At 41.8% G+C, this 26,770-nt stretch overlaps 2 protein-coding genes across 4 annotated transcripts in view; both read left to right on the top strand.

Moving 5' to 3' along the window:
• Positions 1-3,610: 3,610 nt before the first annotated feature.
• nus1 (NUS1 dehydrodolichyl diphosphate synthase subunit) lies at positions 3,611-19,472 on the top strand. 2 transcript variants are annotated; one of them, XM_020611520.1, is made up of 5 exons: positions 3,614-4,178; positions 5,470-5,595; positions 11,705-11,857; positions 17,570-17,669; positions 17,898-19,472. In XM_020611520.1, the coding sequence occupies exons 1-5, from the start codon at positions 3,785-3,787 to the stop codon at positions 17,986-17,988; spliced, it is 864 nt and encodes a 287-aa protein (XP_020467176.1). In that variant the 5' UTR covers positions 3,614-3,784; the 3' UTR covers positions 17,989-19,472. The 2 variants fall into 2 exon arrangements, with proteins under 2 accessions (XP_020467177.1, XP_020467176.1); XM_020611521.1 differs by lacking the exon at positions 11,705-11,857 and having other exon boundaries at positions 3,611-4,178.
• Positions 19,473-26,114: 6,642 nt separating this feature from the next.
• slc35f1 (solute carrier family 35 member F1) overlaps positions 26,115-26,770 on the top strand; it is a 20,099-nt gene continuing 19,443 nt past the window's right edge. For both annotated transcript variants that reach the window (XM_020611508.1, XM_020611507.1), the window contains exon 1: positions 26,115-26,481. In XM_020611508.1, the coding sequence (XP_020467164.1) occupies positions 26,387-26,481 (95 nt within the window). In that variant the 5' untranslated portion in view covers positions 26,115-26,386. The remainder of the gene's footprint in view (positions 26,482-26,770) is intronic.

Below are 26,770 nucleotides of genomic sequence, written 5' to 3'. Positions count from 1 at the left end.
TCTCTCGTTATTACAGGCTGCTTGCTGAAGGAAATGATTTTTCAGAGGTACAACACAGCAGAAAAGCAGAGCGGTTTATAAAGCAACGAGTCTGAGAGAGGGGGGTGAACAACTGCGAGGTGTTTTACCCCCTGTTTTTGCACCTCTCTTACAAAAAACAGCTCTGTGATGAGGAACATATGCTATAGGCTCTGTTTTAACCATCTACAGAATTAAATCGAGTTTGATGAAAGCCGGTATCTATACTGTGTGTGTTGTGGTTATCCTGAGCCAAGAGTTCTCCCCACACCTTCACCCAGTCATTCTTGGTGTGTGTGTGTGTGTGTGCTCTTGCTACAGTGTGAGGACCATAAAAGTACATTTTGCTACTGAGTGAGGACATTTGGGTGGTCATCACTTTCTGAAACAGCTTTTTGAGGGTTAAGACTTGCTTATAGGGTTCAGGTTAGAATTAGGTTTAGGTTAGGTGTATAGTTCTGATAGTTAAGCTTAGGGTAAGGGGCTAGGGAATGCATTATGCCAATGACTGTCCTCACAAAGATAGAAGTATGGGTGTGTGTCTCTCTAATCACAATATAAAACAACACAACTTAAATAGTTTAATTTATTAGATGCCAGTGCTGTATTTTTTTTATAAAAGCTAATTGGCAAAAATTACATCCATAAATAAATATATTGATATTTTATGTTGTATTATTACTGTATATCTTTATCTCTAACATTTTTTATTGGCTGTAGGTGGAAGCAGGGGTTGCTTCTATTGCAATGCCATTGTTCATGTACCTAAATCACCAATCCTCTGAGCTGATGTGAGTTTTCTAAAGGAAAGTTGAAACAGCTGGACATACACTAATGAATATTATGGCAAACATTGTTTTTCTAACAAATGGACTTTAGGTTCATCAAGAATTTATTGTTATTTATTTTATTTGATATATTTGCGTGCATATGCATAATGAGGTACTAGTGGTAAATTTTTGTAAGTAATGTAAATGCAAATCTAACTTAATTATACTTAAACAGTAGTTTTAGAAAACATCCAAACTTGTAGCATGTGAAAAACAACTGTCCTTTCATTTTCTGTATGGCAATCTACATTATATTTGTAACCCACATGTGTACGACGCCTCTCCAGACACAGCTGTGTTGTGTTAAGATGGTGGGGGAGTGCATGGTGTGGAGAGCCAAGCGTCAAACTCGTGGACTGGTGTAATTGCAGTTGAGACCTTGCATCAGGTTAGGCCCCTTTTATTCAGCTTCACAGCGGGTTCAGTGCAGCACCTTACAAGGCGGAGAACACAGGTCTGAACCACAATATCACATTACACCCGGTTCAGACGGGAACTACGGTGTTCGAGTCAGGACACAAAAAGACTCACGCCAGATTTACAAAACGGTGTTGTACTGTCACCCTGTAACGGTAGCAATCCACTGCCTTACATATTCATGCAATCTTTATTCTAAACATTTACTTGCACCTGCACAAACTTGTGGACCTAGCCTAGGCAGACTCCCTACTGAAAATACGGTATGTTCCCAAGCATATGGCTACCCGCATCTAGGTACTTTTCTGAGGGTAGAACTATAAACCAGAACTAAATTCAAACATTTCCTCTCTCTGGAGATTTTCTGGAAGCAACCATTTTGTGGTCTGCTGCCTTCTTAGGTCTGCTCTCTGGGAGAAGAGAAAATGCTGAATCCCCTACGCATGGTTATCTGCTCACCAGTTGTGTGTGTATTCCACCCTTGTCACCCTAGGAAGGTCTACCTCTATGGCATCCTCTTCAAAAAGTGATGTGGGTCTGAACTACCTGGGTCATCCTCCACCAAGTCTTGGCAGAAGTCACAGCTAACCTGAACTAATCTTGCCTGGTGTTCCACCAATACCTCCACCATTTGTCTCATCAGTCTACCTCTATCTATTGTTTGCATTTGTATATTAAAACTTCTAAATTACTTGCTCTTCTGAGCGCTGCTTTTGGGTCTACAAAAACTAATACCTAACAGTCCCTGACAGTGTCCTTGGTGGAAATGCAGGTGGACTAACTACATTCCAAAAAAACGTTCCTGCTCCCTTGGGAAAGTTTCTCTGGTGGAAACAAGGTTTCAACTTTGACCACAAGATGGTACCAAAACACGTCAACAGCTTTTTCTCCTGCTGAGCTCTTGCAGCAACCTGTGGGGAATGGTGGGCATCCATATGAGGAACAGAGGGAGCAAAACTAAGAATGGTAGAGGACCTGCATGTCTGCCACAAAACTAAGACAGTTAGAATTTTCCGAAGCAACAAATAAGTTGTTTGGTAGATCTATGACACAGCAAGAGAAAGCTACTACTGAAGCCTCAGACAGTCAAACAGTGGCATTTTTTCCATTAGGCCTCATTGTATTTTGTCTCAGACTGCCTTAAACTTGAATATACACTTGTTGTACCCGGTACTTTTTACCATACGGACTCTGAGAGACGAGGCAGTCCAAGTAACTACAAAACAGTGCTGATTTATTCCATGAACACAGGTAAAAATTAACATTACACGCTCAGGCATCTTGCACCTCCAAACTGCACGCAGGCAGATGAAAGATGAAAGACCCCGAACCCAACAGGCCTGTACATTATATCTGTTTTGGGCTAACCCCATTCTACACAGGCTACGTCATCTCACACGACCTCTAGTAACATGTCGTGACTTAAACATAAGAACATATTATGGCTAAGGCTACAGTTATACACGTCATAATAATAATATTAAACATCCTGTCTGCTGACAGTCATCAACTTTTCTCTCTAGTTATCCTTGACCAGATGTACCCTGTAGAAACTCATAAGCATGCCTAAGCATTTAACAGTCTAACCAGACATCCTATCTCCACTAAACATTTCTAATACATAAAGTATCTAACCAATATCTATCTGGCTAAAAATACCTAACACACTCATGGGCCACTTTATTAGGTACACCTGTACAATTGTATCCAATTGTATATTTGTAAGCCTGGGTGAGAGGGCAAAGTTTCTGAGTCACCTGATGAAGTATAGCCGCTGCTGGGCTTTCTTCAGTGCAATGCTTGCGCCTTAACATCACTATTTATGAAGCTCAAACATTTTTAGTTTTTGGTGCAATTGTAATAAATGTATAAACTGGTTGGATACCAACAGGCATGGGCTGGTACTAGAAATGAGGAAAGTGTAGTAACTCATTTGAGAATAGGTCACACAAGTTTAAATTATACCCTGCATAAAATAGGTAAACACCCTACAGGTGTTTGTCCACACTCTAGTCAGACAGAAACTGTAGAGCATGTCCTGTTCATATGCAGTGCTTATAATGAGCAACGTGCTCAAATGATAGCAGTATTGGAACAAAAGAAGATTACTAATATATCACTAGAGAGTCTTTTGGGCAGCAATTGTAAGACAACATATAGAATTGTTATTAGTTATTTTGCAGATATAGGTATTTTGGATAGAATTTAGTAGTTTATGCAGTTCTAAGAATTTTTTATAAATATGTATTCCAACGGCTCTATTAGCGTTCCACGCCCCAGCCCAGCAGGTGGCGGTAATGCACCTTAGGTAGGCTTGCAAACCGCCAATATACAATATAAGAAGAGGAAGAGGAGGAAGCGAGAGAGAGAGAGAGAGGGGAAGATGGCGATAGGCTGATTGAACTGTAGGTAAAGCTAAAATTGATTTAGCAGGTACATAACAGTTTAGAGTAAAGTGCCCGTATTTGGGATTTGGCCTTTACCATTTAAAACATTGCTTCGAAGGAATAAGGACACTAATGGCGCTTCTGTACGGCTTGTTATGGCGGTTCCTGCTGGTTTTGGTCCACGTCAACAGAGCGCTCGTCTCTTGGTTTCGCGTGCGGCTTAGGAGCTGGAAAGGCCGTCTGTGGGAGCGGGCGATGGACGCTCTGTTACTGCCTGTAGCCCTGGCTGGATTCCCTGACCATCAGAAGAAGTTAAACCATAATGCTAACTCTAGCCCGGTAACTGGAAACCGCACTGCCAATCGACGGTCGCAGTGGCAGTGTAACGGCAGGTCACGGGAGAAGCTGCCGGTCCACATCGGCCTATTAATAGCGGAAGAAGAACCCAGCTATACGGACATAGCAAACCTAGTGGTCTGGTGTATGGCGGTCGGTATATCTTATGTCAGCGTCTATGACAATCACGGTAAGCATGTTAAACTGTATCTTCATGGTCTCCGTTGACTGAAGGCGTATCTCAATTTAATTTATCTTAGTAACGTTAACTGTTCTACAATAATAAATGCAGTTTTGAGGAAGCTCATTTGAAAACAAAAACACACTTCTCACTGGAAGAAGCTGAACTACCTAAGGGAGAAATCTAGTTTGACAAACTAAAGCTACTTAGGAAAAAAAACAGTTGAAACTACTTTTTAAAAGATCCAATTGACAATGTACCTTACATGTGATACAGAATTATAGCAATGGAATGCAAAAAAGTCGTGCCAGAAAAAAATGCCAGTCAGCTGAGTTTATTACCTGAGACCTAAACCTGTCCTAAATAAAACATTCGCATCTGGGCTTTCACAAGGACAAAATTGCAAGGAATGTTATATTTGTGTTGTAAACAAATCTGGGTATTGTATTATCTGACTTACAATTAAAACAGTAAAGAAAATTTTTTTTAACTTGCACCTTTTTAGACTGTTTGACTGACTTGAGTGCTGGTCTAAAAATGTTCCTGTTGTTTTACTTATCAGTTTTGTACCATCTGACTTGTATAATCTTGACAACTAAAACTGTCCTCTGCATGCACCTTTTTAGACAGGTTGAACAGCTTGAACACTGGTCTAAATAGTGGGCCTATCTTTTCACTTGTCAGAGCAGAATTTCTTGTTTATATGACACATGAGCCATTTCTCAAAGCTCCTATACACAGGCTGTTTTGTTTGGCAGTGAAAATGTCCGTGTCAGTGCTGAGAAGTTGCTCACATGCAACATGGCAAAAGAAAAATACAAAATCATCCTTTTTTTTTTAATAGTCCAAAATTGTTTGTAGTTGTAGTAGTTAACCACACAAAAATGGCAAACATCTAATTTAACTACTTTAATCATTATGCAAATGTGATTGTAGTTGAATTAGCAGCAAGCTGTGGGAAAATGTTGTTAAACTAACTAGTTTAAACTACATGTACTCCACTACTACCCAACACTAAATATACACTCACTGGCCATGTAAAGGAGCCAGCTCAGAGAGCTGACACATGCACAGCTGACACATCACTAGTCTGTTTGTGGGGGAGAGAGAGAGAGAGAGAGAGAGATTGCAAGCAAATGAAATTCTAATGGCATTGGATTGATAACATTCTGAAGGAATTGTACCGAGTTGCCACTGTGTCAGAGCTGGAATGGTCTCCTCCAGCTTCTTGGTGAAATTAATAAGCATGTCTTTTTATTTTTCTCGATTCTGGATTGAATGATATGGTCTTATCCCTCAGGTATTTTTCTGAAGAACAGCTTCTATCTGATGAAGGAGATAGTCAGGCAGCAGGACTTGCTGGGTGTAGAGGGATCCAAAGTGGAGTTCCTGAGCAACAATGGCAGTGACAAACGTCAGCATAATGGTAAGGACTTAGCACACCTGTCTGTACTGTTATTTCAGTGTTTCAGTGCTGTTGACTATAATAAAAGGTGGACAAACCCACTGTGATGTTACCCATTAGTTTTCTGAAGAGTGGTTTTGAAGTCTGAATGTCACCATATTGGTAGTACTTCACTCCGCCTACTACAGCTAATTAAAAAAAAAAGGACAAAGAGGTGGATCTTGAGTATCAACCAGAAGGTTGAAGGTTCGAATCTCGGTGCCTCCAGTCCACATGTCGAAGTGTCCTTGGGCAAGACACTTGTCGTTGCCCCCGATGTCATCAGTTGAGTTGGCGCTGCAGATGGCTGCCATCGGTTCTGTACCGGAAACAAATTCCTTGTGTGTAACATACTTGGCCAACAAAGGTGATTATCCTTAAATTTACCTAGCTCTGGCAGTGTAGTTACTAGCGAGTTCACCTACATACTGTGCACACTGCTCAGTCAGCCTGTGTGTCACACAGTTGCAAATATCACACTGACACAATAGAGCGCTTTATTATTTTAGCAAAGTTGATGTGCTATTGTATCATCTTACTGGTTGATACAATGGTGGTGTTTGTTTGACCGTAAGGAGATCAGATTAGCGTTCACCTGTTAGCCCTGTAATTTAGCCTATATTGTCACATTCCTGTATATCATATTATTGTATTATAATTACTGATGCATTATTGTGTACATCACATTTAATGTTGCAGCTAATAAAGGGGAGCTAGTTTTAACTACTTTATATACATTTAATTTAAATTATTGCTGAGTAGCTGATGAGTTTTCTACCATAGGTCAGTGAGGTTTTATAATTTTTGTATTGATCTGGCTCTGAAAAGTAACAAGTAACTAAATGTCCGTGTAGATTCGCACAAGTAACTAAAGTTATAAAATAAATGTCGTGGAATAAAAAGTACAATATTAACCTCTAAAGTCAAAGTATGAAGACAACAGAAAATGAAAGTACTCAAAGTACAGATACCTCAAAAGTGTACTTGAGTAAATATACTTGGTCACTTTCACCACTGTTTAGAACAGATTAAAAGCAATTGTGTGATTTACTTGTGTTAACAATGGACAGTCATTATTAATCTTGATTAAATATTTTGATCCATTGACAACGCTAATATATACACATTGTGGCAGAAGAGCTTTCAGGTTGATCTATACAATGGTTATACTATGTTTACATTTTATTACACAGTGGTGATTGCTGTGTCCTGTTATGAAGTCAAGTCAAGATTTTTATTTTCCATTTATGCATAAACAGACAGTCTAGGTATATAGGAATTCTTGTGCAGCTCTCCTTAGGTGTCCGGTAAGGAGTCAAAAACCAGAAAGAACACTTAGTCTTAAAATAAAAAAGTTACATAAAGGCAACAAAGCATTAAAACTGCAATACACAAAAATAGGCAGTGAACTTCAAACATCACATTTAGTAATTCACATGGTGGAGTTGGATATGTCATTATGCTTGTTGAGGTAGTGAGGGGTTATAACATACTAAAACAGTTTATATTCAGGCCTGTTTCTATTGCTTGGCAGAGAATGTCCTGCTATTATTCAGGTCCCCCAAAAGAACACTGTTGATGAGATGCTCTTACAAAAATACCTTGTGGAACATTTCTGTATTATTATTGCGCATGTCTGGTGAGGAGTTATTGCACATATATTCTCACATTTTCGTATTTTCCATCAGTCTTACTGCAGCAGGGAAAAAGCTGTTGTAAAGTCTTGTTCTGTGTGTGATGATACTGTCTGCCCAGCTGTGCTTGAGGCTGTAGGTGCAGTTTTTGTGTCTGAGCACAGTGGGTGGTGTGGGTCTCTGAGTATGTTTTCTGCCTTTTTATGACAGCGCTGTGTGTACAGTGTGTCCATAGCAGGCAGTCCTCTACCAGTCTACCAGTCCTCTATAAGCCTGGGTGAGAGGGCAAAGTTTCTGAGTCGCCTGATGAAGTATAGCCGCTGCTGGGCTTTCTTCACTGTGGCAGCTGTGTTCAGTGACCAGCTCAGGTCAGATGTCACCTGCAGGCCCAGGAACTTGTGGCTGTCAGCCCTCTCCACCTTGGTCCCTTTGATGGTCAGAGGCAGCAGAGGGGAGGGGTTCTTCCTGAAGTCTACTATTATTTCTTTTATCTTGTTTATGTTGAGGATGAGGTCATTCTCCTTTCCATAAACAAGAATATCATTCACCAAGCTTCTGTAACCTGACTCGTCTTCCCCCTTGACGTGGCCCAGAATGGTGGTGTCATCAGCATATTTAATGATGATGATGTTGTCATAGTTGGAGACACAGTCGTGGGTGTACAGGGTGAAGAGTTTGGGGCTGAGATAGCAGCCCTGCAGTGACCCTGTGCTGATTGTGAGCTCAGCAGCCACCCGCCCTCCCATTCTGACCACCTGTGGTCTTTCAGTCAGGAAGTCCAGAATCCAATTGCATCAAAATTGAACAAAGAATAAAACTGATGAGGTATCACATCAAATAATGTGCTGCTGTATTGTTTTCAATGTAATACAGGACACAGATGATTTACAATTCACTATTTTCAGTTTTATTTTAGATTTTACATAGTGTCCAGGAAGTCCAGAATCCAGTTACAGGTTGGAGCTGGGACACTGAGGTCTGTCATCTTCCCAATAAGCCTGCCGGGGCGAATGGTGTTGAATGCAGAACTGTAAGGAAGAGCATCCTAGCATACATACTGCTGTTGTCCAGGTGTTTCAGGGTAGGGAATAAAGCCAGAGTCATCATGTTGTCCACTGATCTGTTGGGGCGGTAGGCAAACTGGAGGGGGTCTACAGTGTCCGGGACGATGTGGTTAACGTGTGTGAGGACCAGTTTCTCTAAGCACTTCATGGCGACTGATGTGATCGCCACTGGCCTGAATTCATTCAGAGTGGATGTGTCTGATGTCTTAGGGACCGGTATGATAATGGATTTTTGAAAGTGCGAGGAACTACTGCTTGGGTTAAAGACAGGTTGAAGATGTGTGTATATATACATACTAGCTAGTTGATCCCCCATAGGCTCTCAACACTCTACAGGGGATACCATCTGGTCCCGCCACCTTATGGGGGTTTACCTGTTTCAGGGCCTTCAGGATCTGTGTATGCGTCACCTGAAAAGCAGTGTCCCCCGGGTCATAGGGGGATTTTGAGGGGGTGTCAGTGTTCAACCTGTCAAACTTCACATAGAAGTTGTTGGGGCTGTCCGGGAGGGTGGCGTCCTGGGGGGCTGTGTTTGTCGATTTGTTCCTGTAGATTGTGACTGCCTGGATTCCCTGCCACATACTGCGCATGTTGTTATTCATATAGTAGCTCTCCAGTTTTTGGAAGTATGCTCTCTTTGGACTTCTGTAGCTCATACTGGGCTTTCCTGTTCTCCGCTTGGTCCCCTGACTTAAAAGCCCCTCGTCTCTTCCTGATTTTCTGTTTAATATCCCTATTAAACCAGGGTTTCTGGTTGGGGAAACATGCATACGCTTGTTATACAAGCATAGATAAACTGTTCATCAGAGTGATGGCACAGGGGAAAAAACTGTCCTTGTGTCTGGTTGTTTTGGCACATAGTGTTCACTAGTGTTGTCCTGAGGACAGGTGTTCAAAGTTTGTGACCAGGATGCGAAGGGTCTGCAGACATCTTCAACTAATAGGTTAGGCAATCTACATTTTTTCTGCAGCAGCTGAAGTAAATGAAGATTTGAAAATAGATGGAAACAATTCCTACAGGTGTCCTAACTTTTGTTGATAACTATTGGAAAAGGCTGTTACTACTATAGATGCAGTGAAAGAAAAACTCATGATATGATATTGCCACGATAAAAAGTCCACAGTACAATATAAAAAAAAAGAAAAGAAAAATACCCTTTACTAAATAATAAATGTTTTTTTTTCTATGATTTGTCTTCCAACTAAAGTTCTTATGCTTTCCTTTATTAAAATTAAAATAGCTGGCAAAGCCCTATGCATCTGCAAAAAATTGGCATGATTGCAAAAGAAAAAATATATAATGCCACAGTCAGTAGCAGTCCTGTTATGAAAAAAAAAATATTGCAAGCAGCTGGATCTTATAAACAAAACAAGTCACACTCACAGTGGGCAAATCAGTGTTTTACTACCCCCTAGGCAGGTTTTACTTTTCTTTTGTGGTGGCTATGAATACTGGTGGTTTGTTTCTATGTCACTGGACCAGTTGAAGCGGTTATCTCCAAGCCACGGGGGACAGTAGTGAGCAAAATGCTGCTTGCCACCACAGAAGGAATAGAAGGCAATGTCAAAAACACTTGAAATAGCCACATATAGGTGAAATTTGAGAGTTACTGGAGGTGTTTTTCAAACATTGTGGTTTACTTTTCAAGAGAGAAGACTTAAAGCAGGGGTGTTCAAACATTTTGTAAAGAGGCCAGATTTGGTGAGGTGAAAATGTGTGGGGGCCGACCATTCAGCCTGACATTCTTTGATCCATTAACATTAAATGCAAATTAACTATTTTACAAAATTTTTATTGCAAATGGCATACTTTTCACTTCTTCACACACAACACAAATAAATCTAAACAAGCTTTTACCAAAATCACTCTGCCTTTCATATTTGAAGACCACATAAAATGAAGAAAAAGACTGTCTGGGGAAAAAAAATTGAGGAAGATTAAACATATCTAGGTTCATTTGAAACATTACATATTAATCACTATTAAATGCTCACTGTAAACTTCTAAATTCAAAACATGTGAACAGGAAAATAACACTAATAGTTATTTTATCCAGAAGCTCCAAGAGTGCCATATGATTCCGTGTATCACTTGTTCTTTCGTTTTTCAATTGACCATCAAAAATATTGGGATATCAAAAAAGGCCAACTTGAAAAACAAAAGACTGATAGAAAAGACTCAGTGCATATTCAAAACTGTGGTTTTGTTCATCGCAAAAAAAAAATCTATTCACTGAGATTTTAGAATGTATTCACCTCAGACTAAACAAATGACTTGCCTGCACTAATGTGAAGGGTGATACTGAGATCTCAACTGCAGTAAATACTTCTTGCACAAGTATGTCGAGCCAAACAAGCTCAGCATTTTCTTTGCAAATGTTCGAATCTCTTGGAACCTGCCTTTATCCAGTCGGCGGTAAAAGTTGACAAGAGGGAGCCGTTGGTGCCGACTGCGACACTCGGCATCACACTGCAACTCAATGAGCTCCAGCTGCATTTTAGAAATGAGCTGGAAAGGATCACACAAGGGTCACGTGGCAAAAGTGCGGCCACAGGTCTAACGCCATCTTCTGGCAAAATATAAAATGGCTTTTTTGTACACGTGTATTTTATACTGTGGTCAACAGAGCTGGCTGGCCGCATATTATTGATTTTATGACAGAGGCTGCGGGCCGGTGGAAATTTGAACATGGGCCGCAATTGGCCCACGGGCCGGACTTTGGACATGCCTGACTTAAAGGGTGGTTACTAAGTAGCTGATTTTGCATATGTGCACCTGCTTTGTTTGCCCATCTTCATTAAAGTGTTGTGCACAGCTGTGTCCTGACTGTTTCTGTGAGATGCATCTAGGACTGTCTCAGCCTTAAACTAGTATTGCCGTCGTCATATTCACAGGTGCAGTTGAGACCAATTCACCCTAAGTGTGTTTTTAACTCATTTGTCCCCGTCCTTGCCCCGCCCCGACCCCCCCCCCCACACACACACACACACTGCCCTCACGCCTAACTGCTTGATCCATATTTAACACTACTGCATAGTTGTATTTTTTTTGCTGATTTCATCAATTGTACTAGAGATTTTATTTGAATATATCAGAAGTTGGGTTTCTTTCTTAAGGAAATTGCTTCTTTGACAGTACAGTCCACTTTTTGGTAGAGGGCACATTTCTTACATTTATTCCTAATCATACAAAGTGGAATACATAAATAATAGCTAATACCTTGACCCAGCCAAAATACTTCAACCCATTTAAAATTCTTCAAGTGTTTAAAACAGAGGTTTTCTATAGAAATGCAACTTCTCTTATTTAACTTTCCCTGTTCAAAGTATCTCAAGTAGCTCAGTTCAGTCATGGGCAGTGGAAGGTGATCATGTTTTGTGTGTGTTTGTCAGTGTTGTCCTGCAGGCCTACAGTGAAAGTCTTGTCTCCAGAGGATGGGAAGCAGAGCATTGTCCAAGCAGCACAGCAGCTCTGTCGCTCTGTGGAGAACAAAGAGAGAAGCTCCAAAGACATCAGTGTCTCCATGTTGGACATCTTGCTCAGAGGTAGCGCTTCATGGCTGTGTGTAAAACTTCCTGCAGTTTTTTTCTGTTTTTCTTTTCCTTTGTCTGGTTGGCACGTATCGCTGATTTGTACATGTTATGATCACTCAGTCAGGGTCTGAAATTGACACCGGCCAGCTGCCAGATGCAGATAGATTTTCCATTTGGCAAGTAAATCTCAGAAGAGTGCATACCACACTGGCGAGCAAATATTTGTAATAAACAATATCCTCAGAGTGACTGCCCTGTGTTGGGGTTAGAGACGTGTACACATATAGTGGTGCGAAAAAGTGTTTGTCCCCTTACTGATTTCTTTATCTTTTTGCATGTTTGTCACACTTTGTTTCAGATCATCAAACAAATTTAAATATTAGTCAAAGATAACACAAGTAAACACATCATGCAGTTTTTAAATGAAGGTTTTTATTATTAAGGGAAAACAAAATCCAAAACTACAAAGCCCTGTGTGAATAAGTGTTTGCCCCCCCTGTCAAAACATAACTTAACTCTGGTTTATCGCACCTGAGTTCAATTTCTTTAGCCACACCCAGGCCTGATTACTGCCACACCTGTTCGCAATCAAGAAATCACTTAAATAGGACCTGCCTGACAAAGTGAAGTAGACCAAAAGATCCTCAAAAGCTAGACATCATGCCGAGATCCAAAGAAATTCAAAAACAAATGAGAAAGAGAATAATGGAGCTCTATCAGTCCGGAAAAGGTTATAAAGCCATTTCTAAAGCTTTGGGACGGCAGCGAACCACAGTGAGAGCCATTATCCACAAATGGCGAAAACATGGAACAGTGGAGAACCTTCCCAGGAGTGGCCGGCCGACCAAAATTACCCCAAGAGCACAGCGACAACTCATCCAAGAGGTCACAAAAGACCCCACAACAACATCCAAAGAACTGCAGGCCTCACTTGCCTCAGTTAAGGTGAGTGTTCATGACTCCACCATAAGAAAGAGACTGGGCAAAAATGGTTTGCATGGCAGAGTTCCAAGACGAAAACCACTGCTGAGCAAAAAGAACATAAAGGCTCGTCTCAGTTTTGCCAGAAAACATCTTGATGATCCCCAAGACTTTTGGGATAATACTCTGTGGACAGACGAGACAAAAGTTGAACTTTTTGGAAGGTGTGTGTCCCATTATGTGTGGCGTAAAAGTAACACCGCATTTCAGAAAAAGAACATCATACCAACAGTAAAATATGGTGGTGGTAGTGGGATGGTCTGGGGCTGTTTTGCTGCTTCAGGCCCTGGAAGACTTGCTGTGATAAATGGAACCATGAATTCTGCTGTGTACCAAAATATCCTGAAGGAGAATGTCCGGCCATCCGTTTGTGACCTCAAGCTGAAGCGAACTTGGGTTCTGCAGCAGGACAATGATCCAAAGCACACCAGCAAGTCCACTTCTGAATGGCTGAAGAAAAACAAAATGAAGACTTTGGAGTGGCCTAGTCAAAGTCCTGACCTGAATCCAATTGAGATGCTGTGGCATGACCTTAAAAAGGCAGTTCATGCCCGAAAACCCTCCAATGTGGCTGACTTACAACAATTCTGCCAAGATGAGTGGGCCAAAATTCCTCCACAGCGCTGTAAAAGACTCATGGCAAGTTATCGAAAACGCTTGATTGCAGTTGTTGCTGCTAAGGGTGGCCCAACCAGTTATTAGGTTTAGGGGGCAAACACTTGTTCACACAGGGCTATATAGTTTTGGATTTTGTTTTCCCTTAATAATAAAAACCTTCATTTAAAAACTGCATGATGTGTTTATTTGTGTTATCTTTGACTAATATTTAAATTTGTTTGATGATCTGAAACATTAAAGCGTGACAAACATGCAAAAAGATAAGAAATCAGTAAGGGGGCAAACACTTTTTCACACCACTGTATATTCTGTGAAGACCTGACTGATTGGTTTTCTGAGTCAAGCGTAAAAATGCGCCTTAGGTCGAGATTACATGCGTAAAGTGCAAGTGGTACACAAGCTGAAATATGGGCAGTGCTGATTGAATAAAATAGGAGCGTATCATGTCTCAAAAACACGTGGTGGATTGTTGTTCCTGTGGTAAGTGTATTCACTTCTTATTTATTGTGCCTGCACCTTGCTGTGCTTGCTACCAGATTGTTTACAGATTAAGTAAACAATGTTCAGATAAACCTAGTAATCTAGGTTTATCTGAACATCAGCAAATTTTTAAGTCACAACATAGCAATGGCTTTTCCCTCTTCCTCTCCTCCTTTCTCTTGCTTGAAGTGTCGCATTTTTAGTTATTCCTCTGCCTTCTTTAGTGATAATGGAACTTGTAATAAATGTCAGATGCTAGCAGCATTGGGGTCAAGGCTCACCGAACTGGAAGCGTGGCTCTGCGTCATGGAAAACAGCCCAGCTAGCCAGGCCTATGTAGCCGGTGCGGAACCTCCTATATGTAGTTCAGCCCAAGCTAGCGTTTCTCGGGCAGCCGGGAGCTCCACCAGGTGGCTGGGTGACAGTTCATAAGAGTCATGGCTCAAAACAAACTTCACAAGTCAGAGGTCACTAAAATGAATGTTTAGTTGGTGTGTAACTTTGCCAAAACAATGTCAGACTCTGTATTTTTCTGTGGACCCTTGCTCAATCTGACCAGTGATGACATGTTTAGCCACATGCCGTCATTCGACCGCTGGCTGTCTAGGTGGTGCCCAGAAAACGATGTGGGCTTCATAGACAGTTGGAAAACCTGGTCTGATTAGGCATCCACCCCACTTTGGGTGGTGCTGCTCTCATATCTAGAAATCTGGACGAGTTTATTTTACAACTTAAATTATGACAACCCAGAGTTGAGAACAGAATGCAGGGTCACAGTCTTACACGCCTCTCTGCTGTCTCCTTGCTGCTGTTACCCACTTAAAACTCCCAGTACCCAACAGACAGTGTCTGTCCCCCACCCACCTAAATTATATAAATCAAAAATCAACTAAGGAGGAGTTTACAATTAAGACTAGTCCTCTTATAGAACAAAATAAGATGACAATCAAATGTGGACTATTAAATATCAGATCTCTTTCATCTAAATCTCTTAGTGAATGATTTGCTAAATTAACATCAAATTGATTTATTCTATCTGAGTGAAACCTGGTTACAGCAGGAAGAATATGTCAGTCAAAATGAATCAACCCCCATTGTTGAGGTCTAGGTCAGCTGTGCAGTGTAGACTCAGTTGGCTTTTCTCAAACTGTAAATAAACCCACTCACTGTTTTAATCACACCCTGGATCATGTTCTGACATATGGCATTGAAACTGAACACTTATAGTTTTTCCCCAAAACCCTCTTCTGTCTCACTATTTTCTAATAGCTTTTGAATTTACATTAATGGATTATATATGTGGGAGAAATTCCACTACAGTAGATGTCTATCTGACAATGCTGTTACCAAGTTTGAGGAAATAATTCCATCATTATTTATTTCAGTGCCATGTGCTAACGCAATAGAGTGCAGCCACCTTAACTTCAGTCCCACATGTCGATAATCTTGTTGATAGTACTGCAGCCTCCCTGCAAACGACACTTGATACTGTTGCCCTTCTGAAAAAGAAGGCTGTGTAACAGAGGAGGCTAGCCCCGTGGTACAGCTCGCAGCTCCGCTCCCTAAAGCAGGCATCACAAAAGCTGGAAAGGAGGTGGCGCTCCATTAAGTCAGAAGAATTTTTCCTAGCCTGGAAAGATAGTTTAATAACATATAAAAAGCCCTTCATAGTGCCAGAACAGCATATTATTCATTATCTTCCATTCCAACAACATGTATGCTGTCTGTGCTACAGTATATACTGTATATCCCTGACTTCAAACTTGGTTGCTGTCAGCTGTAATGAATGTAGTTTTAGATAAACTATGAGCGTGTTGCAGGCATCAAATTCAAAATGAGTGAATATTTGCAAAAAAACAAAGTATCAGTTTGAATATTAAATATCTTGTCATTTGCCGTGTATTAAATTAAATATGGGTCAAAAAGGATTTGTCAATGTATTCTGTTTTTATTTCCGTTTTACATAATGTCCCAACTTCATTGGAATTGGGGTTTGTGGATGCACCTTTGGCTGCAGTCACAGCACTGAGTCATTCTTCTTTGCAAAACTGCTCAGCTCTGCCAGGTTGCATGGGAATTGGGCATGAACATCCCTTTAAAAGTCCAGCCACAAATTTTCTATTGGACTGAGGTCTGGGCTTTGACTCAGCCACTCCAGAACACTTTAATCCATTTCTGTGTAGCTTTCGCTGTATGCTTCAGGTCATTGTCTCGCTGGAAAATAAATCTTCTCCCAAGCCATAGTGCTCTTAAGAAAAATCTTCTTTATTGTCATTAACACGTACAACGAAATTTTGTTTGGAGCCGAGGGCCCCAGGCCGCTGCGTGTGTACGCGCCGCCATCACGGGCAACTTAGGGGTTCAGTGCCCAAGGACACTTCAAAATGTGGACTGCAGGCACCGAGATTCGAACCTCCAACCTCCCGGTTGGGAGACGACTGCTCTACCCACTGCACCACTGAATAAGATTGTCTTCCAGGATTTTCCTATATTTTGCCATGTTCATTTTACCCTCTACCTTTACAGGCTGCCGAGAAGCATCCCCACAGCATAACGCTGCCACCACCGTGCTTCACAGTGGAGAGCGTGTGTTTGTGGTGATGTGCAGCTTTTGGTGTTTGCCAAACATAGCGTCTTGCCTGATGGCTACAAAGCACAATTTTTGTCTCATCAGACCAAAGAACTTTCTTCCATTTGACCATGTAGTCTCCCACATGCCTTTTGGCAAACACTGGTCAAGATTTAATGTGAATTTTCTTCAGCAGTGGCTTTCTCTTTTCCACTCTCCCATAAACTTTAACTGGTGAAGAACAACAGTTGTTGTATGCAGAGTCTCTCCCATCTCAGCTGCTGAAGCTTGTAACTCATTCAGAGTAGTCACAGGTGTCTTGGTGGCCTCTCTCACTAGTCTCACTCAGTTTGAGGACGGCCTGATCTAGGCAGATTTAGACATGTGCCATAGTCCTTCCATTTCTTGATAATGGATTTAACTGAACTCTGGGGGGTGTTCAGTGCCTTGGAATTTTTTTTTTGTATCCATCCCCTGACTTGTACTTTTCAATAACCTTTTCTCTGAGTTGCTTGGTGTGTTCTTTTGTCTTCGTGGTGTAACGGTAGCCAGGAATACCGATTAACCAGTGACTGGACCTTAGAGACACAGGTGTCATTAGACACATGCACTGCACTCTGGTGATCCCCATTTCACTAATTGTGAGAGTACTAGCACCAATTGGCTGGATCTCTGTTGAATTAGGTTAGTCATTTTAAAGGAGGTGAATATTTATGCACTCACTTATTTCCCATTACATATCTTATTTAAATGACATTACTTTGTAGAAACCCCGTTTTCACTTTGACATTAGATTTTTTTAGTAATTTTTTTTGGGTCAAAAAAGCCAAATTATATTGACAATGATTGATTTTATAAAATCTGTAAAAGGGTAAAAACATCCAAGGGGGTGAATACTTTTTATAGGCACTGTACATGTACATAAAAGCCAGTTCTGCCCACACACATTACTGGATAGTACCCACTGACCCCCATCACCATTTCATTATAAGGTCTATTTAGATGAAAGTTTCACAAGGTGGACTGTACAGATAAATGAATTGATGACATGCTTCCTGTCTTTGTGCTTTGTTCAGAGTCAAAGAATATTCCTGACCCTGAGCTGGTGGTGAAGTTTGGTCCTGTGGACAGCACGCTGGGCTTTCTCCCCTGGCACATCAGACTCACAGAATTCATGTAAGCTACTCTGTCTTTGACTCTCAGGCCTCGATTTTGCATATACAAGCAGAAGATTCAGGTTTAATTCTGAAACTGTTCAAAAAGTGACCAACAAAACCCTCCAGTAGATGGCACTGTTGTCACTTTTAGCATGGGTGTGATATATATATTATCCCTCTCTGAATGTGTTCAGTTTAATTTTTGATATTTGATGTTTGAGATGTGTGTCCTGCTCTGTGTCCTCAGCTCCCTGCCCTCACACAGAAACGTTTCTTATGAGGACTTGCTGGGTGCCCTGCAGCAGTACAGCACCTGTCAGCAGCGCCTCGGCCAGTGATGTGATTGCCGGCATCAGGTTCTTCAGACAGAAAGATTTGTGGGATACACAGAGTCAGAGGAGTCAATGCAGGTGATGACCCCTCCATCCCTTGCTGTGTCCCCCTACTCTGTCCATCTCCTGGATCTGTAAAGAGGAGGACACCAGGAGAGCCAGCCAGCTCACTTCCTGCCACCAGCTCTTGTCTTATAATAAACTCACATTCCACAGGACTTGTGGAACATATTCTCCAAGCCAAGGGAAAATAGCACATCTGAGACACACACTGACATAAGAGGACACAAACTGTGCTCTGTCCTCTCCAAGCCTCTGGCTCACTGTTTGGCATTCAGTCTCCAGCTGCTGTTTACTGCTGAAGACTTGCAAATGACTTGCCTTCACTCAGCAGACAGCAAAGAACCAAGGCTTTGTGCCTGTCCTTGTGAGGCATCCTGGGAAATACATCTGCACTTTAGGAAGAAGCTCAACTAAAGTACCAACATGTCATGTACTGGGCAGTGGAAGTTGAGCTTAGGGCCCGGGTGGTTAATAATGTGTAAATATGGGAAATTTATGTGGCTCTGTTAGTCTCTCCACCTTGCAGTCGTGTTCATGTGTAGTGTTGATTCAGACACATCCACAGGTTTAATTAAGTGCGCTTACACATATGGATACATAGTAGTTGCCATTATCTGGCCTCTCCAATCTGTAGGTCTGGGAATTGTTGTGTTGAGCCTATAATTTACATTCTCTGCTCAAACTGGACAGCTGTTTTCTGGTTTCCCTCTTGAATCTTGAGTGAGAAGTCAGTGAATGGCACCTGTAGCTGTCCCAGCTTTTTGAATCTGTATGTGTGAATGGCTCATAAAGCTCCTGCTAGACTGACCAAGCTCTAAAATAAAGAAATGCACTGTCATTATATGCGAGCCTGCCAACTGTACATCTTACCTCACATTCCTTAACTATGTTACCAGTTATCCGTTAACCAGAGTTCCATACTTGGCTATGTGATGATGAAGATTGTGAGATTATATAAGTTGGTAAATGTAACTATTATTTGAACAAATGTTCGCCCTTTAGGTACCACTTTTCCACCTGATCAGATGTTAAAGGGTAAATATAAATACAGTTTATCTTGTGAAAATGAAGTGAGGATAATGAAATAAGAAAAAACAACCAACCACAGCTATATTGACATAACAGTGGGCCTGTGTCTTGTTTATGTAGCTAGTGCTGTGTGTGTCTACTGTGACTGCCTTTGGAATAGTTATCACTGAGCCTTGGCCTCATCTCTTTTGTCGGTGTGTTGATGCTTTTTTTCCTGACTGTTAACATTTTCACCTCCATGCAAGAAGCCATCAAACCAAACTCTAATGCTGTGTGGTGTAATAACTGTGTCACTTCATGTCATTGTGCTGCTACACACAGACATTCCACCGTATCCCACATGTCCGCTGTGTGTGGATCAAGTGTATGATTGCATTAAAGGTCTTTGCTTTTCTGTCCTCCAATCTCTTTTCTTTACACATAATCCCAACAGAATTTACCTCTCCACTCCACATTACATTTCATAGCAGGGACCTTCCATCACTGAGTATGGATTTTATGATGGGAGGCAGTATGCCGATGTACTTTGCAGTTCTCGGAAAGGCTTAGGAGGTCCATGTTGCTCCCAGGCACTGGCAGACCCCCAGCAGAAATAGGAAGAAAAAGGAAGGAGAAAAGTAAAAGAATGAGAGGCAGAGGAAAGAGTTTAGTGTGGAGAAAGGAGCTTCCATAGAGATCGCCCATCAGCTGACTCTGCCCGAGTCTGAGCTCTACAGAACTGTCTGGCCATCTGAACTGGTCGGCAGCGTTTGGACCAAAGAGGACAAAGAGAAGAACTCGCCAAACTAGTAGAAACTAACAAATTAGTTCAAAAGCTCTGGTAATGCCACATGATCACTGGATAGCACATAGTAGCCTACTGTGCAGTTGTCTGGATGAGAACTGCAGCCCCTTGAGATGAATGCAGGCTGCACATGGAACTGATTAGTGGATCAATCTCTTTACTCAATAAATCTTGCTGATATACTGTATATAATGCCAACTCTGGGTTCAAACTGTTTTCTGCCAAGTTGTTCTAAGCATTTGTCCCCAACCTGTGGATCATAGCGATAATTAAAACGTGTTTGAAAAAAATGTTTTGCTATGTAAGACTATCACTCTGACGTGTTTCTTTTTTTTTTCTTGTGAAATGGTGAGTGGGTCCTTTGACCTTATCTGGCTTCTGACTCCTTCAAATGAAACAATTTGACATGGGAATATCCCCTCTTGGTTCAATTGTCTACAACACAAGGGCCAAAAAATGACTATGGAACATCATATTAAAATGCGTGTCAGGCAAGACAGCCACATTCTTTGGGCAGTCAGTGGAGCCTATTGCTGTGGTGTAGCCGCTAACAAATGATGGTGTAAAGACTGATGGAAACCTCAGTCTCTGCCGTTAAGTTTTATTCTACATGATAGAAGAAATACTTTTAACAATAAAAGGCCTATACCTGAAGATATTTTTGCTTTTTGCTGTCTTTGCCAATGCCTTTATACTGGGCTGATTCTGTTTTGAGATGGGGTAATAGTCATTAAGGATAAGGACAATAGGGATAATCAGCTTTATTGGCCAAGTATGTTACACACAAGGAATTTGTTTCCGGTACAGAACCAAGGCATCTATCTGTGGCGTCAACTCAGCTGATGGCACTTCGACATGTGGACTGCAGGCACCGAGATTCGAACCTCCGACCGGGAGACAACTGCTCTACCCACTGAACCACAGTCGCCCCCCCATTATGTTTGTTAGTAGCAGTTGAAGGTAGTGTACCTAAAGATGAGGGAATATTTGAGGTATCAAGATAAAGAATGCTATTGGCTGATGACTGAAAACATGCATGTGGGGGTATGGGAGTAATTTTGATTTGTAGTATAATTAATTCAAGCTGTGGCCTTGTTTCTTACCACATTAACAACAAAATAATTCCCTTTTTAAATGATGTGATAACATAATTTAGAAGTAGTTCTTTTGGAGTTATTTTGTCTATCAGTGGCGGCATACAATCAGTCAGTCAATCAATCAGTATTTCAGTGTACATCCTATATAGTACATGACAAATTGGCATTGACTCTCAAAGTCTCTGAACTCCAGTGGAGAGTTGAACACCATTCTCCTGATATTCCTTCATTTGATGAAGGATATGACGTTCCTTGCAATGTTGTCCTTGTGAAAAGCTTACATGGGATTGTTTATCAGGACAGGTTTAGGTCTCATGGGCATGCCAGGAAGCTGAATTGTCACAAAATGTTTAGTTATAGTTTTTAATGTTTTGAATCTGAATTTGTAAAACTACAATGTCAGTTAATCACAACTATTGATTTTGCTATGTATTAATAAATGTTCGAATATGTTGCTGCATAGTGTTTTAGAAGCTACCCGACTGACTGACCCTGTTTGGTGCAACGGACTCTAGGTTCTGGAAGGCAGGTGTCTGACTGATGGATGTGCACTTTCCCATGAATAGTGGGCTATTCTTTTTTGGCTCATAATTTCAAAACACATTGTTGGTTTGATCATTTTTACAAAGTAGTTTAAATGCTTTTTCTATGTAACTTTAGTTTGCCAAACTAGATTTCTCCCCAGGGTAGCTTTGCAGTAGTTCAACTTCTTCCACTGTGAATAGGTAGCTTGTAAAGCTATGCTTTCTAAGTAGCTTCCCCAGCACTGCTAACATGCCTGTCCAAACTTTCACATGGTATTAGTGCAGCAGTGTTAGTGCTCTTGTGTGGAAAGAATTGTGCATTTAATGCTAAAAGCATGGATTTTTCACCAATGTTAGTACATACCATAAGGTTTAATTTCAGATGTGGACATGAACTGTATCTGACCTGTGAGGACTGTAAGACGTCATTGACCTCTTATCATCAAAAATGATATTTCATGCCATAAAATAACTAGAAATAATATCCTCAATACACATTTTGTGCTTTTTAAATCATAATAAAAGTCCACACACATCACACGGTGTGTTGCTAATTATTTGCATTTGTCCAAATACAGGTTTCAAGTCATTTGTGATAATTTATATTGCTTTTATTTTCAGAATGGAGCTACCTATATGAAGCATGCAGACTGGTTTTGATGTAAAATGTGATGGTTGGGTACTAACAATTTTGATATATTCTGTATTATAGGATCCCTATTTCATGCATGACCCAAGCCCTCTGCAGCCTCCAGACTGCTGATCCTAACCTGCTACTGTAGTTGGTGGTAGCTGTTGATAGAAACTGTAGTACACTAGCTCATAGAACTAATATCCACTTCTGTCAACCCACTGTTATTGTAAGCATCGCAAAACATCACATTCTGATAGACCCTACCCAACCTTCCTCATCCAAACAGCTCAAACCAACCCCAAGAACATATGTGTCCTGTGCCAGGAAGAAACAGATTGCAGTGCCCACTGAGGTCAACCGGATCACCCCTTAGTAGTGGCTATGCAACCCTGGTGGAGGACCTTTGTCTGTTTCAAGGCCTTCAGCGGATGCCACTAGACCTCAACATGGAGAGAATGGATGATGACAATGGTGCTGAAGCAACTCTTAGAGCACACGGTGCTCAGTGGCTTAAGAAATGCTGACTCAAATTCAACAAAAAAAATTTTAAAAAAATAAAAAAATGTTCGATCAGCAGAGCCAAACAGAAGCAGCTACAGTACATAAGAGCAGTACATCTGTCCATACATGGTCAGCGAGCCCACAGAACCAACATGTTTCTTCTGTGATGAGCCTGCTGGCTCTTCAGGCTTACATGAAGCAGCAACCTACCAGACAGACAAGAAAGTATGGAAGTGTGCTCATCAAATGGAAGACACTGCACTTTTGGCTTGTGGCAGGGGACATGATTGCCATTGAGGCCAAGTGTCATAGGAAGTGTTTGAGCACACTGTACAACAAAGCCAGACAGGCTACTTCCCAGAAAGATGCTGGAGATAAGGACCGTCCACATGGCATAGCCTTGGCTGAATTGGTGGCATTCATAGAGGATATGTCTAGTGATGAAGACAGTGCTCCAGTATTTAAGCTGGCAGACCTAGCTCAGCTGTACAAGCTCAGACTGGAGCTTGATGTTGTGGTGGAAAGACATGTGGACACAACCAGACCAAGAGGCAGACTCCTGTCTGAGCTTCCTAACCTACAAGCACATTCACAAGGAAGTGACACACTTCAAACATTTGAAAAAGATGTTGATCCAGCACTCAGGAAAGCCTGTGACTATGGCAGTGATGCCATGCACTTAGTGCGAGCGGCACAAGTGGTATGCCAGTAGAAGTTTGACATGAAATTCTCATTTGATGGCTCATTCCAGGCAAACTGACCACCATCTCTATTGGCTCTTGTGAAAATGATCCTGGATGGGGCAAATATCAAGCACCAGACTGACAATACACAAGCTGCCCTAACAATCTCCCACTCCCTAATGGGCATGGAGTGCAAACACACTTCCTGAAGGATGTCAGGTCACTTGGTGCAGTCATTGAGGACATGGGAAACCCATTCCTTGAAGACAGTCAAGATCTTCTAGTCCTCGACACAAAGGACATCATGGATGCTGCTGTGGCAGAGACTGTGAGGAAGACAGAACCCCTTGGTGAGGAGCAGTACATCAAGTTTGTGGAAGAAAGGCTAGTGCTATGAACAAAAGCCAACCCCCAAGAACAAACTACCACTATTTAGCTGTCAGCCAGTGAAGACATGGTCAAGACAGAAGACACAGCTTGCTGCTCTGAAGAGTGACTGTGATCTATTTTCTAGACTGTACATTGCTTGATTGTAGACTGTACATTAGATAGGGATCTTGACCAGTTCTTCTGTCATGAGAATCAACCAGCACCACCAGCTTTGTCAACAGGAGGCAAACTCCGGCAGATCTGCTACACTGTGTGGAAAAAGACCTGTCTGAAGACACTGGTGTCCCTGTGGTTGTCACATCAATCCCTGATGGGGCAGCTGTGGTTCAGATGTTGAGCCCTGGAACATCAAAAACCTTTCAAGAGTATGCAGACACAGTGTTTGTACCATACATCTCTGCTCAACTGGAGAAAACCAACCGCATCGACATAGTCTGGGATGTCTACCTAGCTGACAGCCTGAAAGGTATAGCCAGAGAGAAGAGAGGGAAAGGCACCAGGAAAAGAGTGGCTCCCTCTAATTTGATGCCAAATAACTGCCAAATTTGATACGTGAGCTTTCTGAGCAAAAAAAAAAAAATCACCAAAAATGCCCCATGTATCAAATGTGATACATGAAGAAATAGAAATAATCTAAATAATATGGCACTTCTATTCCTATATGCCTGGACTGTCTGTCTATGCATATATGGCAAATAAAAATCATGAATCTTGAATTTCGAATCATGAATTTTGTTTTGGATTTTGTTAAAAGGTTTAATAAATATCTCAGTTCCAAAAAATTTGAATGTTCTGGCTATTTTTTGATATGTTGGGCTTTACAGGGTTAAACCTCCTTTTTTTAACTAGCACCTGGGTCGACAATCTTGAGTCCAACTTCAGTTCAACCGTCACCCTCCTGGTGAAGGCGACTAACCATAACATATACAACACATGGAAGGGAAGTCCTGTGCTCTTCTGAGGACTCTGACTTGACTTACCTTGCACCGTGTTCACAGGAGGAGGCTAATACACGTCTTCTTCTGCATGTGGCACATGCTGTACGGAACGGCAGCAACAAGTTGACCATACGCACTGTTGATACCGATGTAGTGGTAGTGGCCATGTCATCATTCAGCAGAATAAAACCTGGTACTGAGACCAGGTTCAGGTACATAGAGTACCTCTTCAGGAACTAGTTTCCACAATGAGCCACGCTACCCTTCTTTCATGCTTTTATGGGGTGTGACACTGTCTTTGTTTGCTGCCTGGGAAACTTGGCAAGTAACAGATGCCTTTGAAGAACTTCTTCACATGCCAGCTGATATAGGTAAGGAGACAATGGCACTGGTAGAGCATTTTGTAGTATTGATGTATGACAGAACCAGTGACAGCATGCTGGTGAATGATGCCAGGAAGCAGCTCTTCACACATAAATCCTGAACATTAAAGAACATTCTCCCCACACAGGCAGCACTGAAGCAGCACATCAACCAGGCCAACAGCTGGAGCCAGGCGCTGGTCTTGACTCCAGATATGCTGAACCCATCAGGCTGGGGGTGGACAAAGGAAACAACTGGATGGCTGCCTCTTTGGACCACACTTCCTGAAGCATCAAAATTGCAAGAAGGGGTGCACTGGACACTGCAAATGCAGGAAGGCTGCCCTCAAGTGCACCTCGCTTTTGTTCAGGGGACTGCTAGGCATGATGCACACCAACAGCTACAGTTAACATCACAAACATATGCTCATGTACTGTGTACTGTGTGCTCAACTCTTATAAACACACACTTCAATCGCCATGACTTCAAAAGTTCTGTATTTCTACAAATGTAAACAATATTAGAAACATATTTTGTGATGTGCAGACTGAGTATTGCATAACATTATTTCTTGTGATTCAATGGTGCAAAATCTTATTTTTGACGATGGAAGGTCAATGACTTCTCATGGTCCTCCTAGGTCAGATACAGTTTACCTCCACATCTGAAATGAAACCTTATGGTGTGTACTAACAGTTGTGAAAAATCTATGTATTTATCATTCAATGCACAATTGTTCTGCTTATCTGCTGCACTATAGGTGTTTATTTGGGTTGATATCTGGTGACAGTGAAGACCACAGCATATGGTTCACAACATTTTCATACTAATGAAACCAGTCAGTGCCAGTGGATTGGGCCACTGGCACGTGGAAGAGACCACTCTCATTAAGATATAAAAGTTTCATCATAGGATGAAGATGATCACCCAGAACAACTCTGTATTGATTTGCTCTTTACTCTTCCCTCTAAGGGTACAGGTGTGGACTCAAACCATGCTAGCATATCCATCTGCTGCTTCTCCACCGATTTATCAGGTTTTCCTTTTATTTTGTCACCCTGCATATTTATACATTCCGACGTAACCTATTACGTCTTTATCCCAGGAGGATGTCTGTGTGAAAGGACGACACCTTGTGGTAAATCGGCTTTTCCATATCAATTGCAGGACCTGGTTCTGAATACCATACTTTGTTATCAGGGAAGAACATCATAGCAGCGGGTTTGTTCCACCTTAACAGCATCCCTACTTCACACTGCTGTGTTTTGCGTCTGAAAGCTGCCATCCAGAGCTCCGCGGTTTCTCCTCCGCCTGCCGAGAAGAGCCAATACCACGTTCCCTCCTCCTCCGGTCCACCTCGGAGCAGAATGCGCTGAGCTCCCCTCCGTCTGTAGAAGGATGATTTCCGTCGTCTCCACTGTGGAGAGCATACCCAGAAGTACGGGCACCCCAGCGCCGAGCTTTTACCAGCGGATCAGGAAGGTGTTAACCAGGTAAAACAAGGATGGCGGCGTTGATCTGCAGCGAGCATCGTTTACTTTCACTCCAGGCTCGGTCAAGAGCGGCACCAGCGGCTCATCACTGCGGGCAGAGAAGCTCATTTTCCTTTTGTTTCACACACAACCTGTAACATCAGACCCGTTATATTCAGTGTGCTGCTACGGAAAGCATGTTGTGCAACAGATGTCAACATACAGCATCTTCCGTTTGCATGAACATCCATTATATGTCTGGTGTGTGTGTGTGTGTGTTCGGGGGCATTCATGCTCCATTTGGTACTCA

This window comes from Monopterus albus, unplaced genomic scaffold (assembly GCF_001952655.1).
Source record: "Monopterus albus unplaced genomic scaffold, M_albus_1.0 scaffold114.1, whole genome shotgun sequence".
NCBI lineage: Eukaryota > Metazoa > Chordata > Actinopteri > Synbranchiformes > Synbranchidae > Monopterus > Monopterus albus.
Note: the sequence above shows the minus strand (reverse complement) of the source record. Positions and strands in the feature narration are given on the sequence as shown.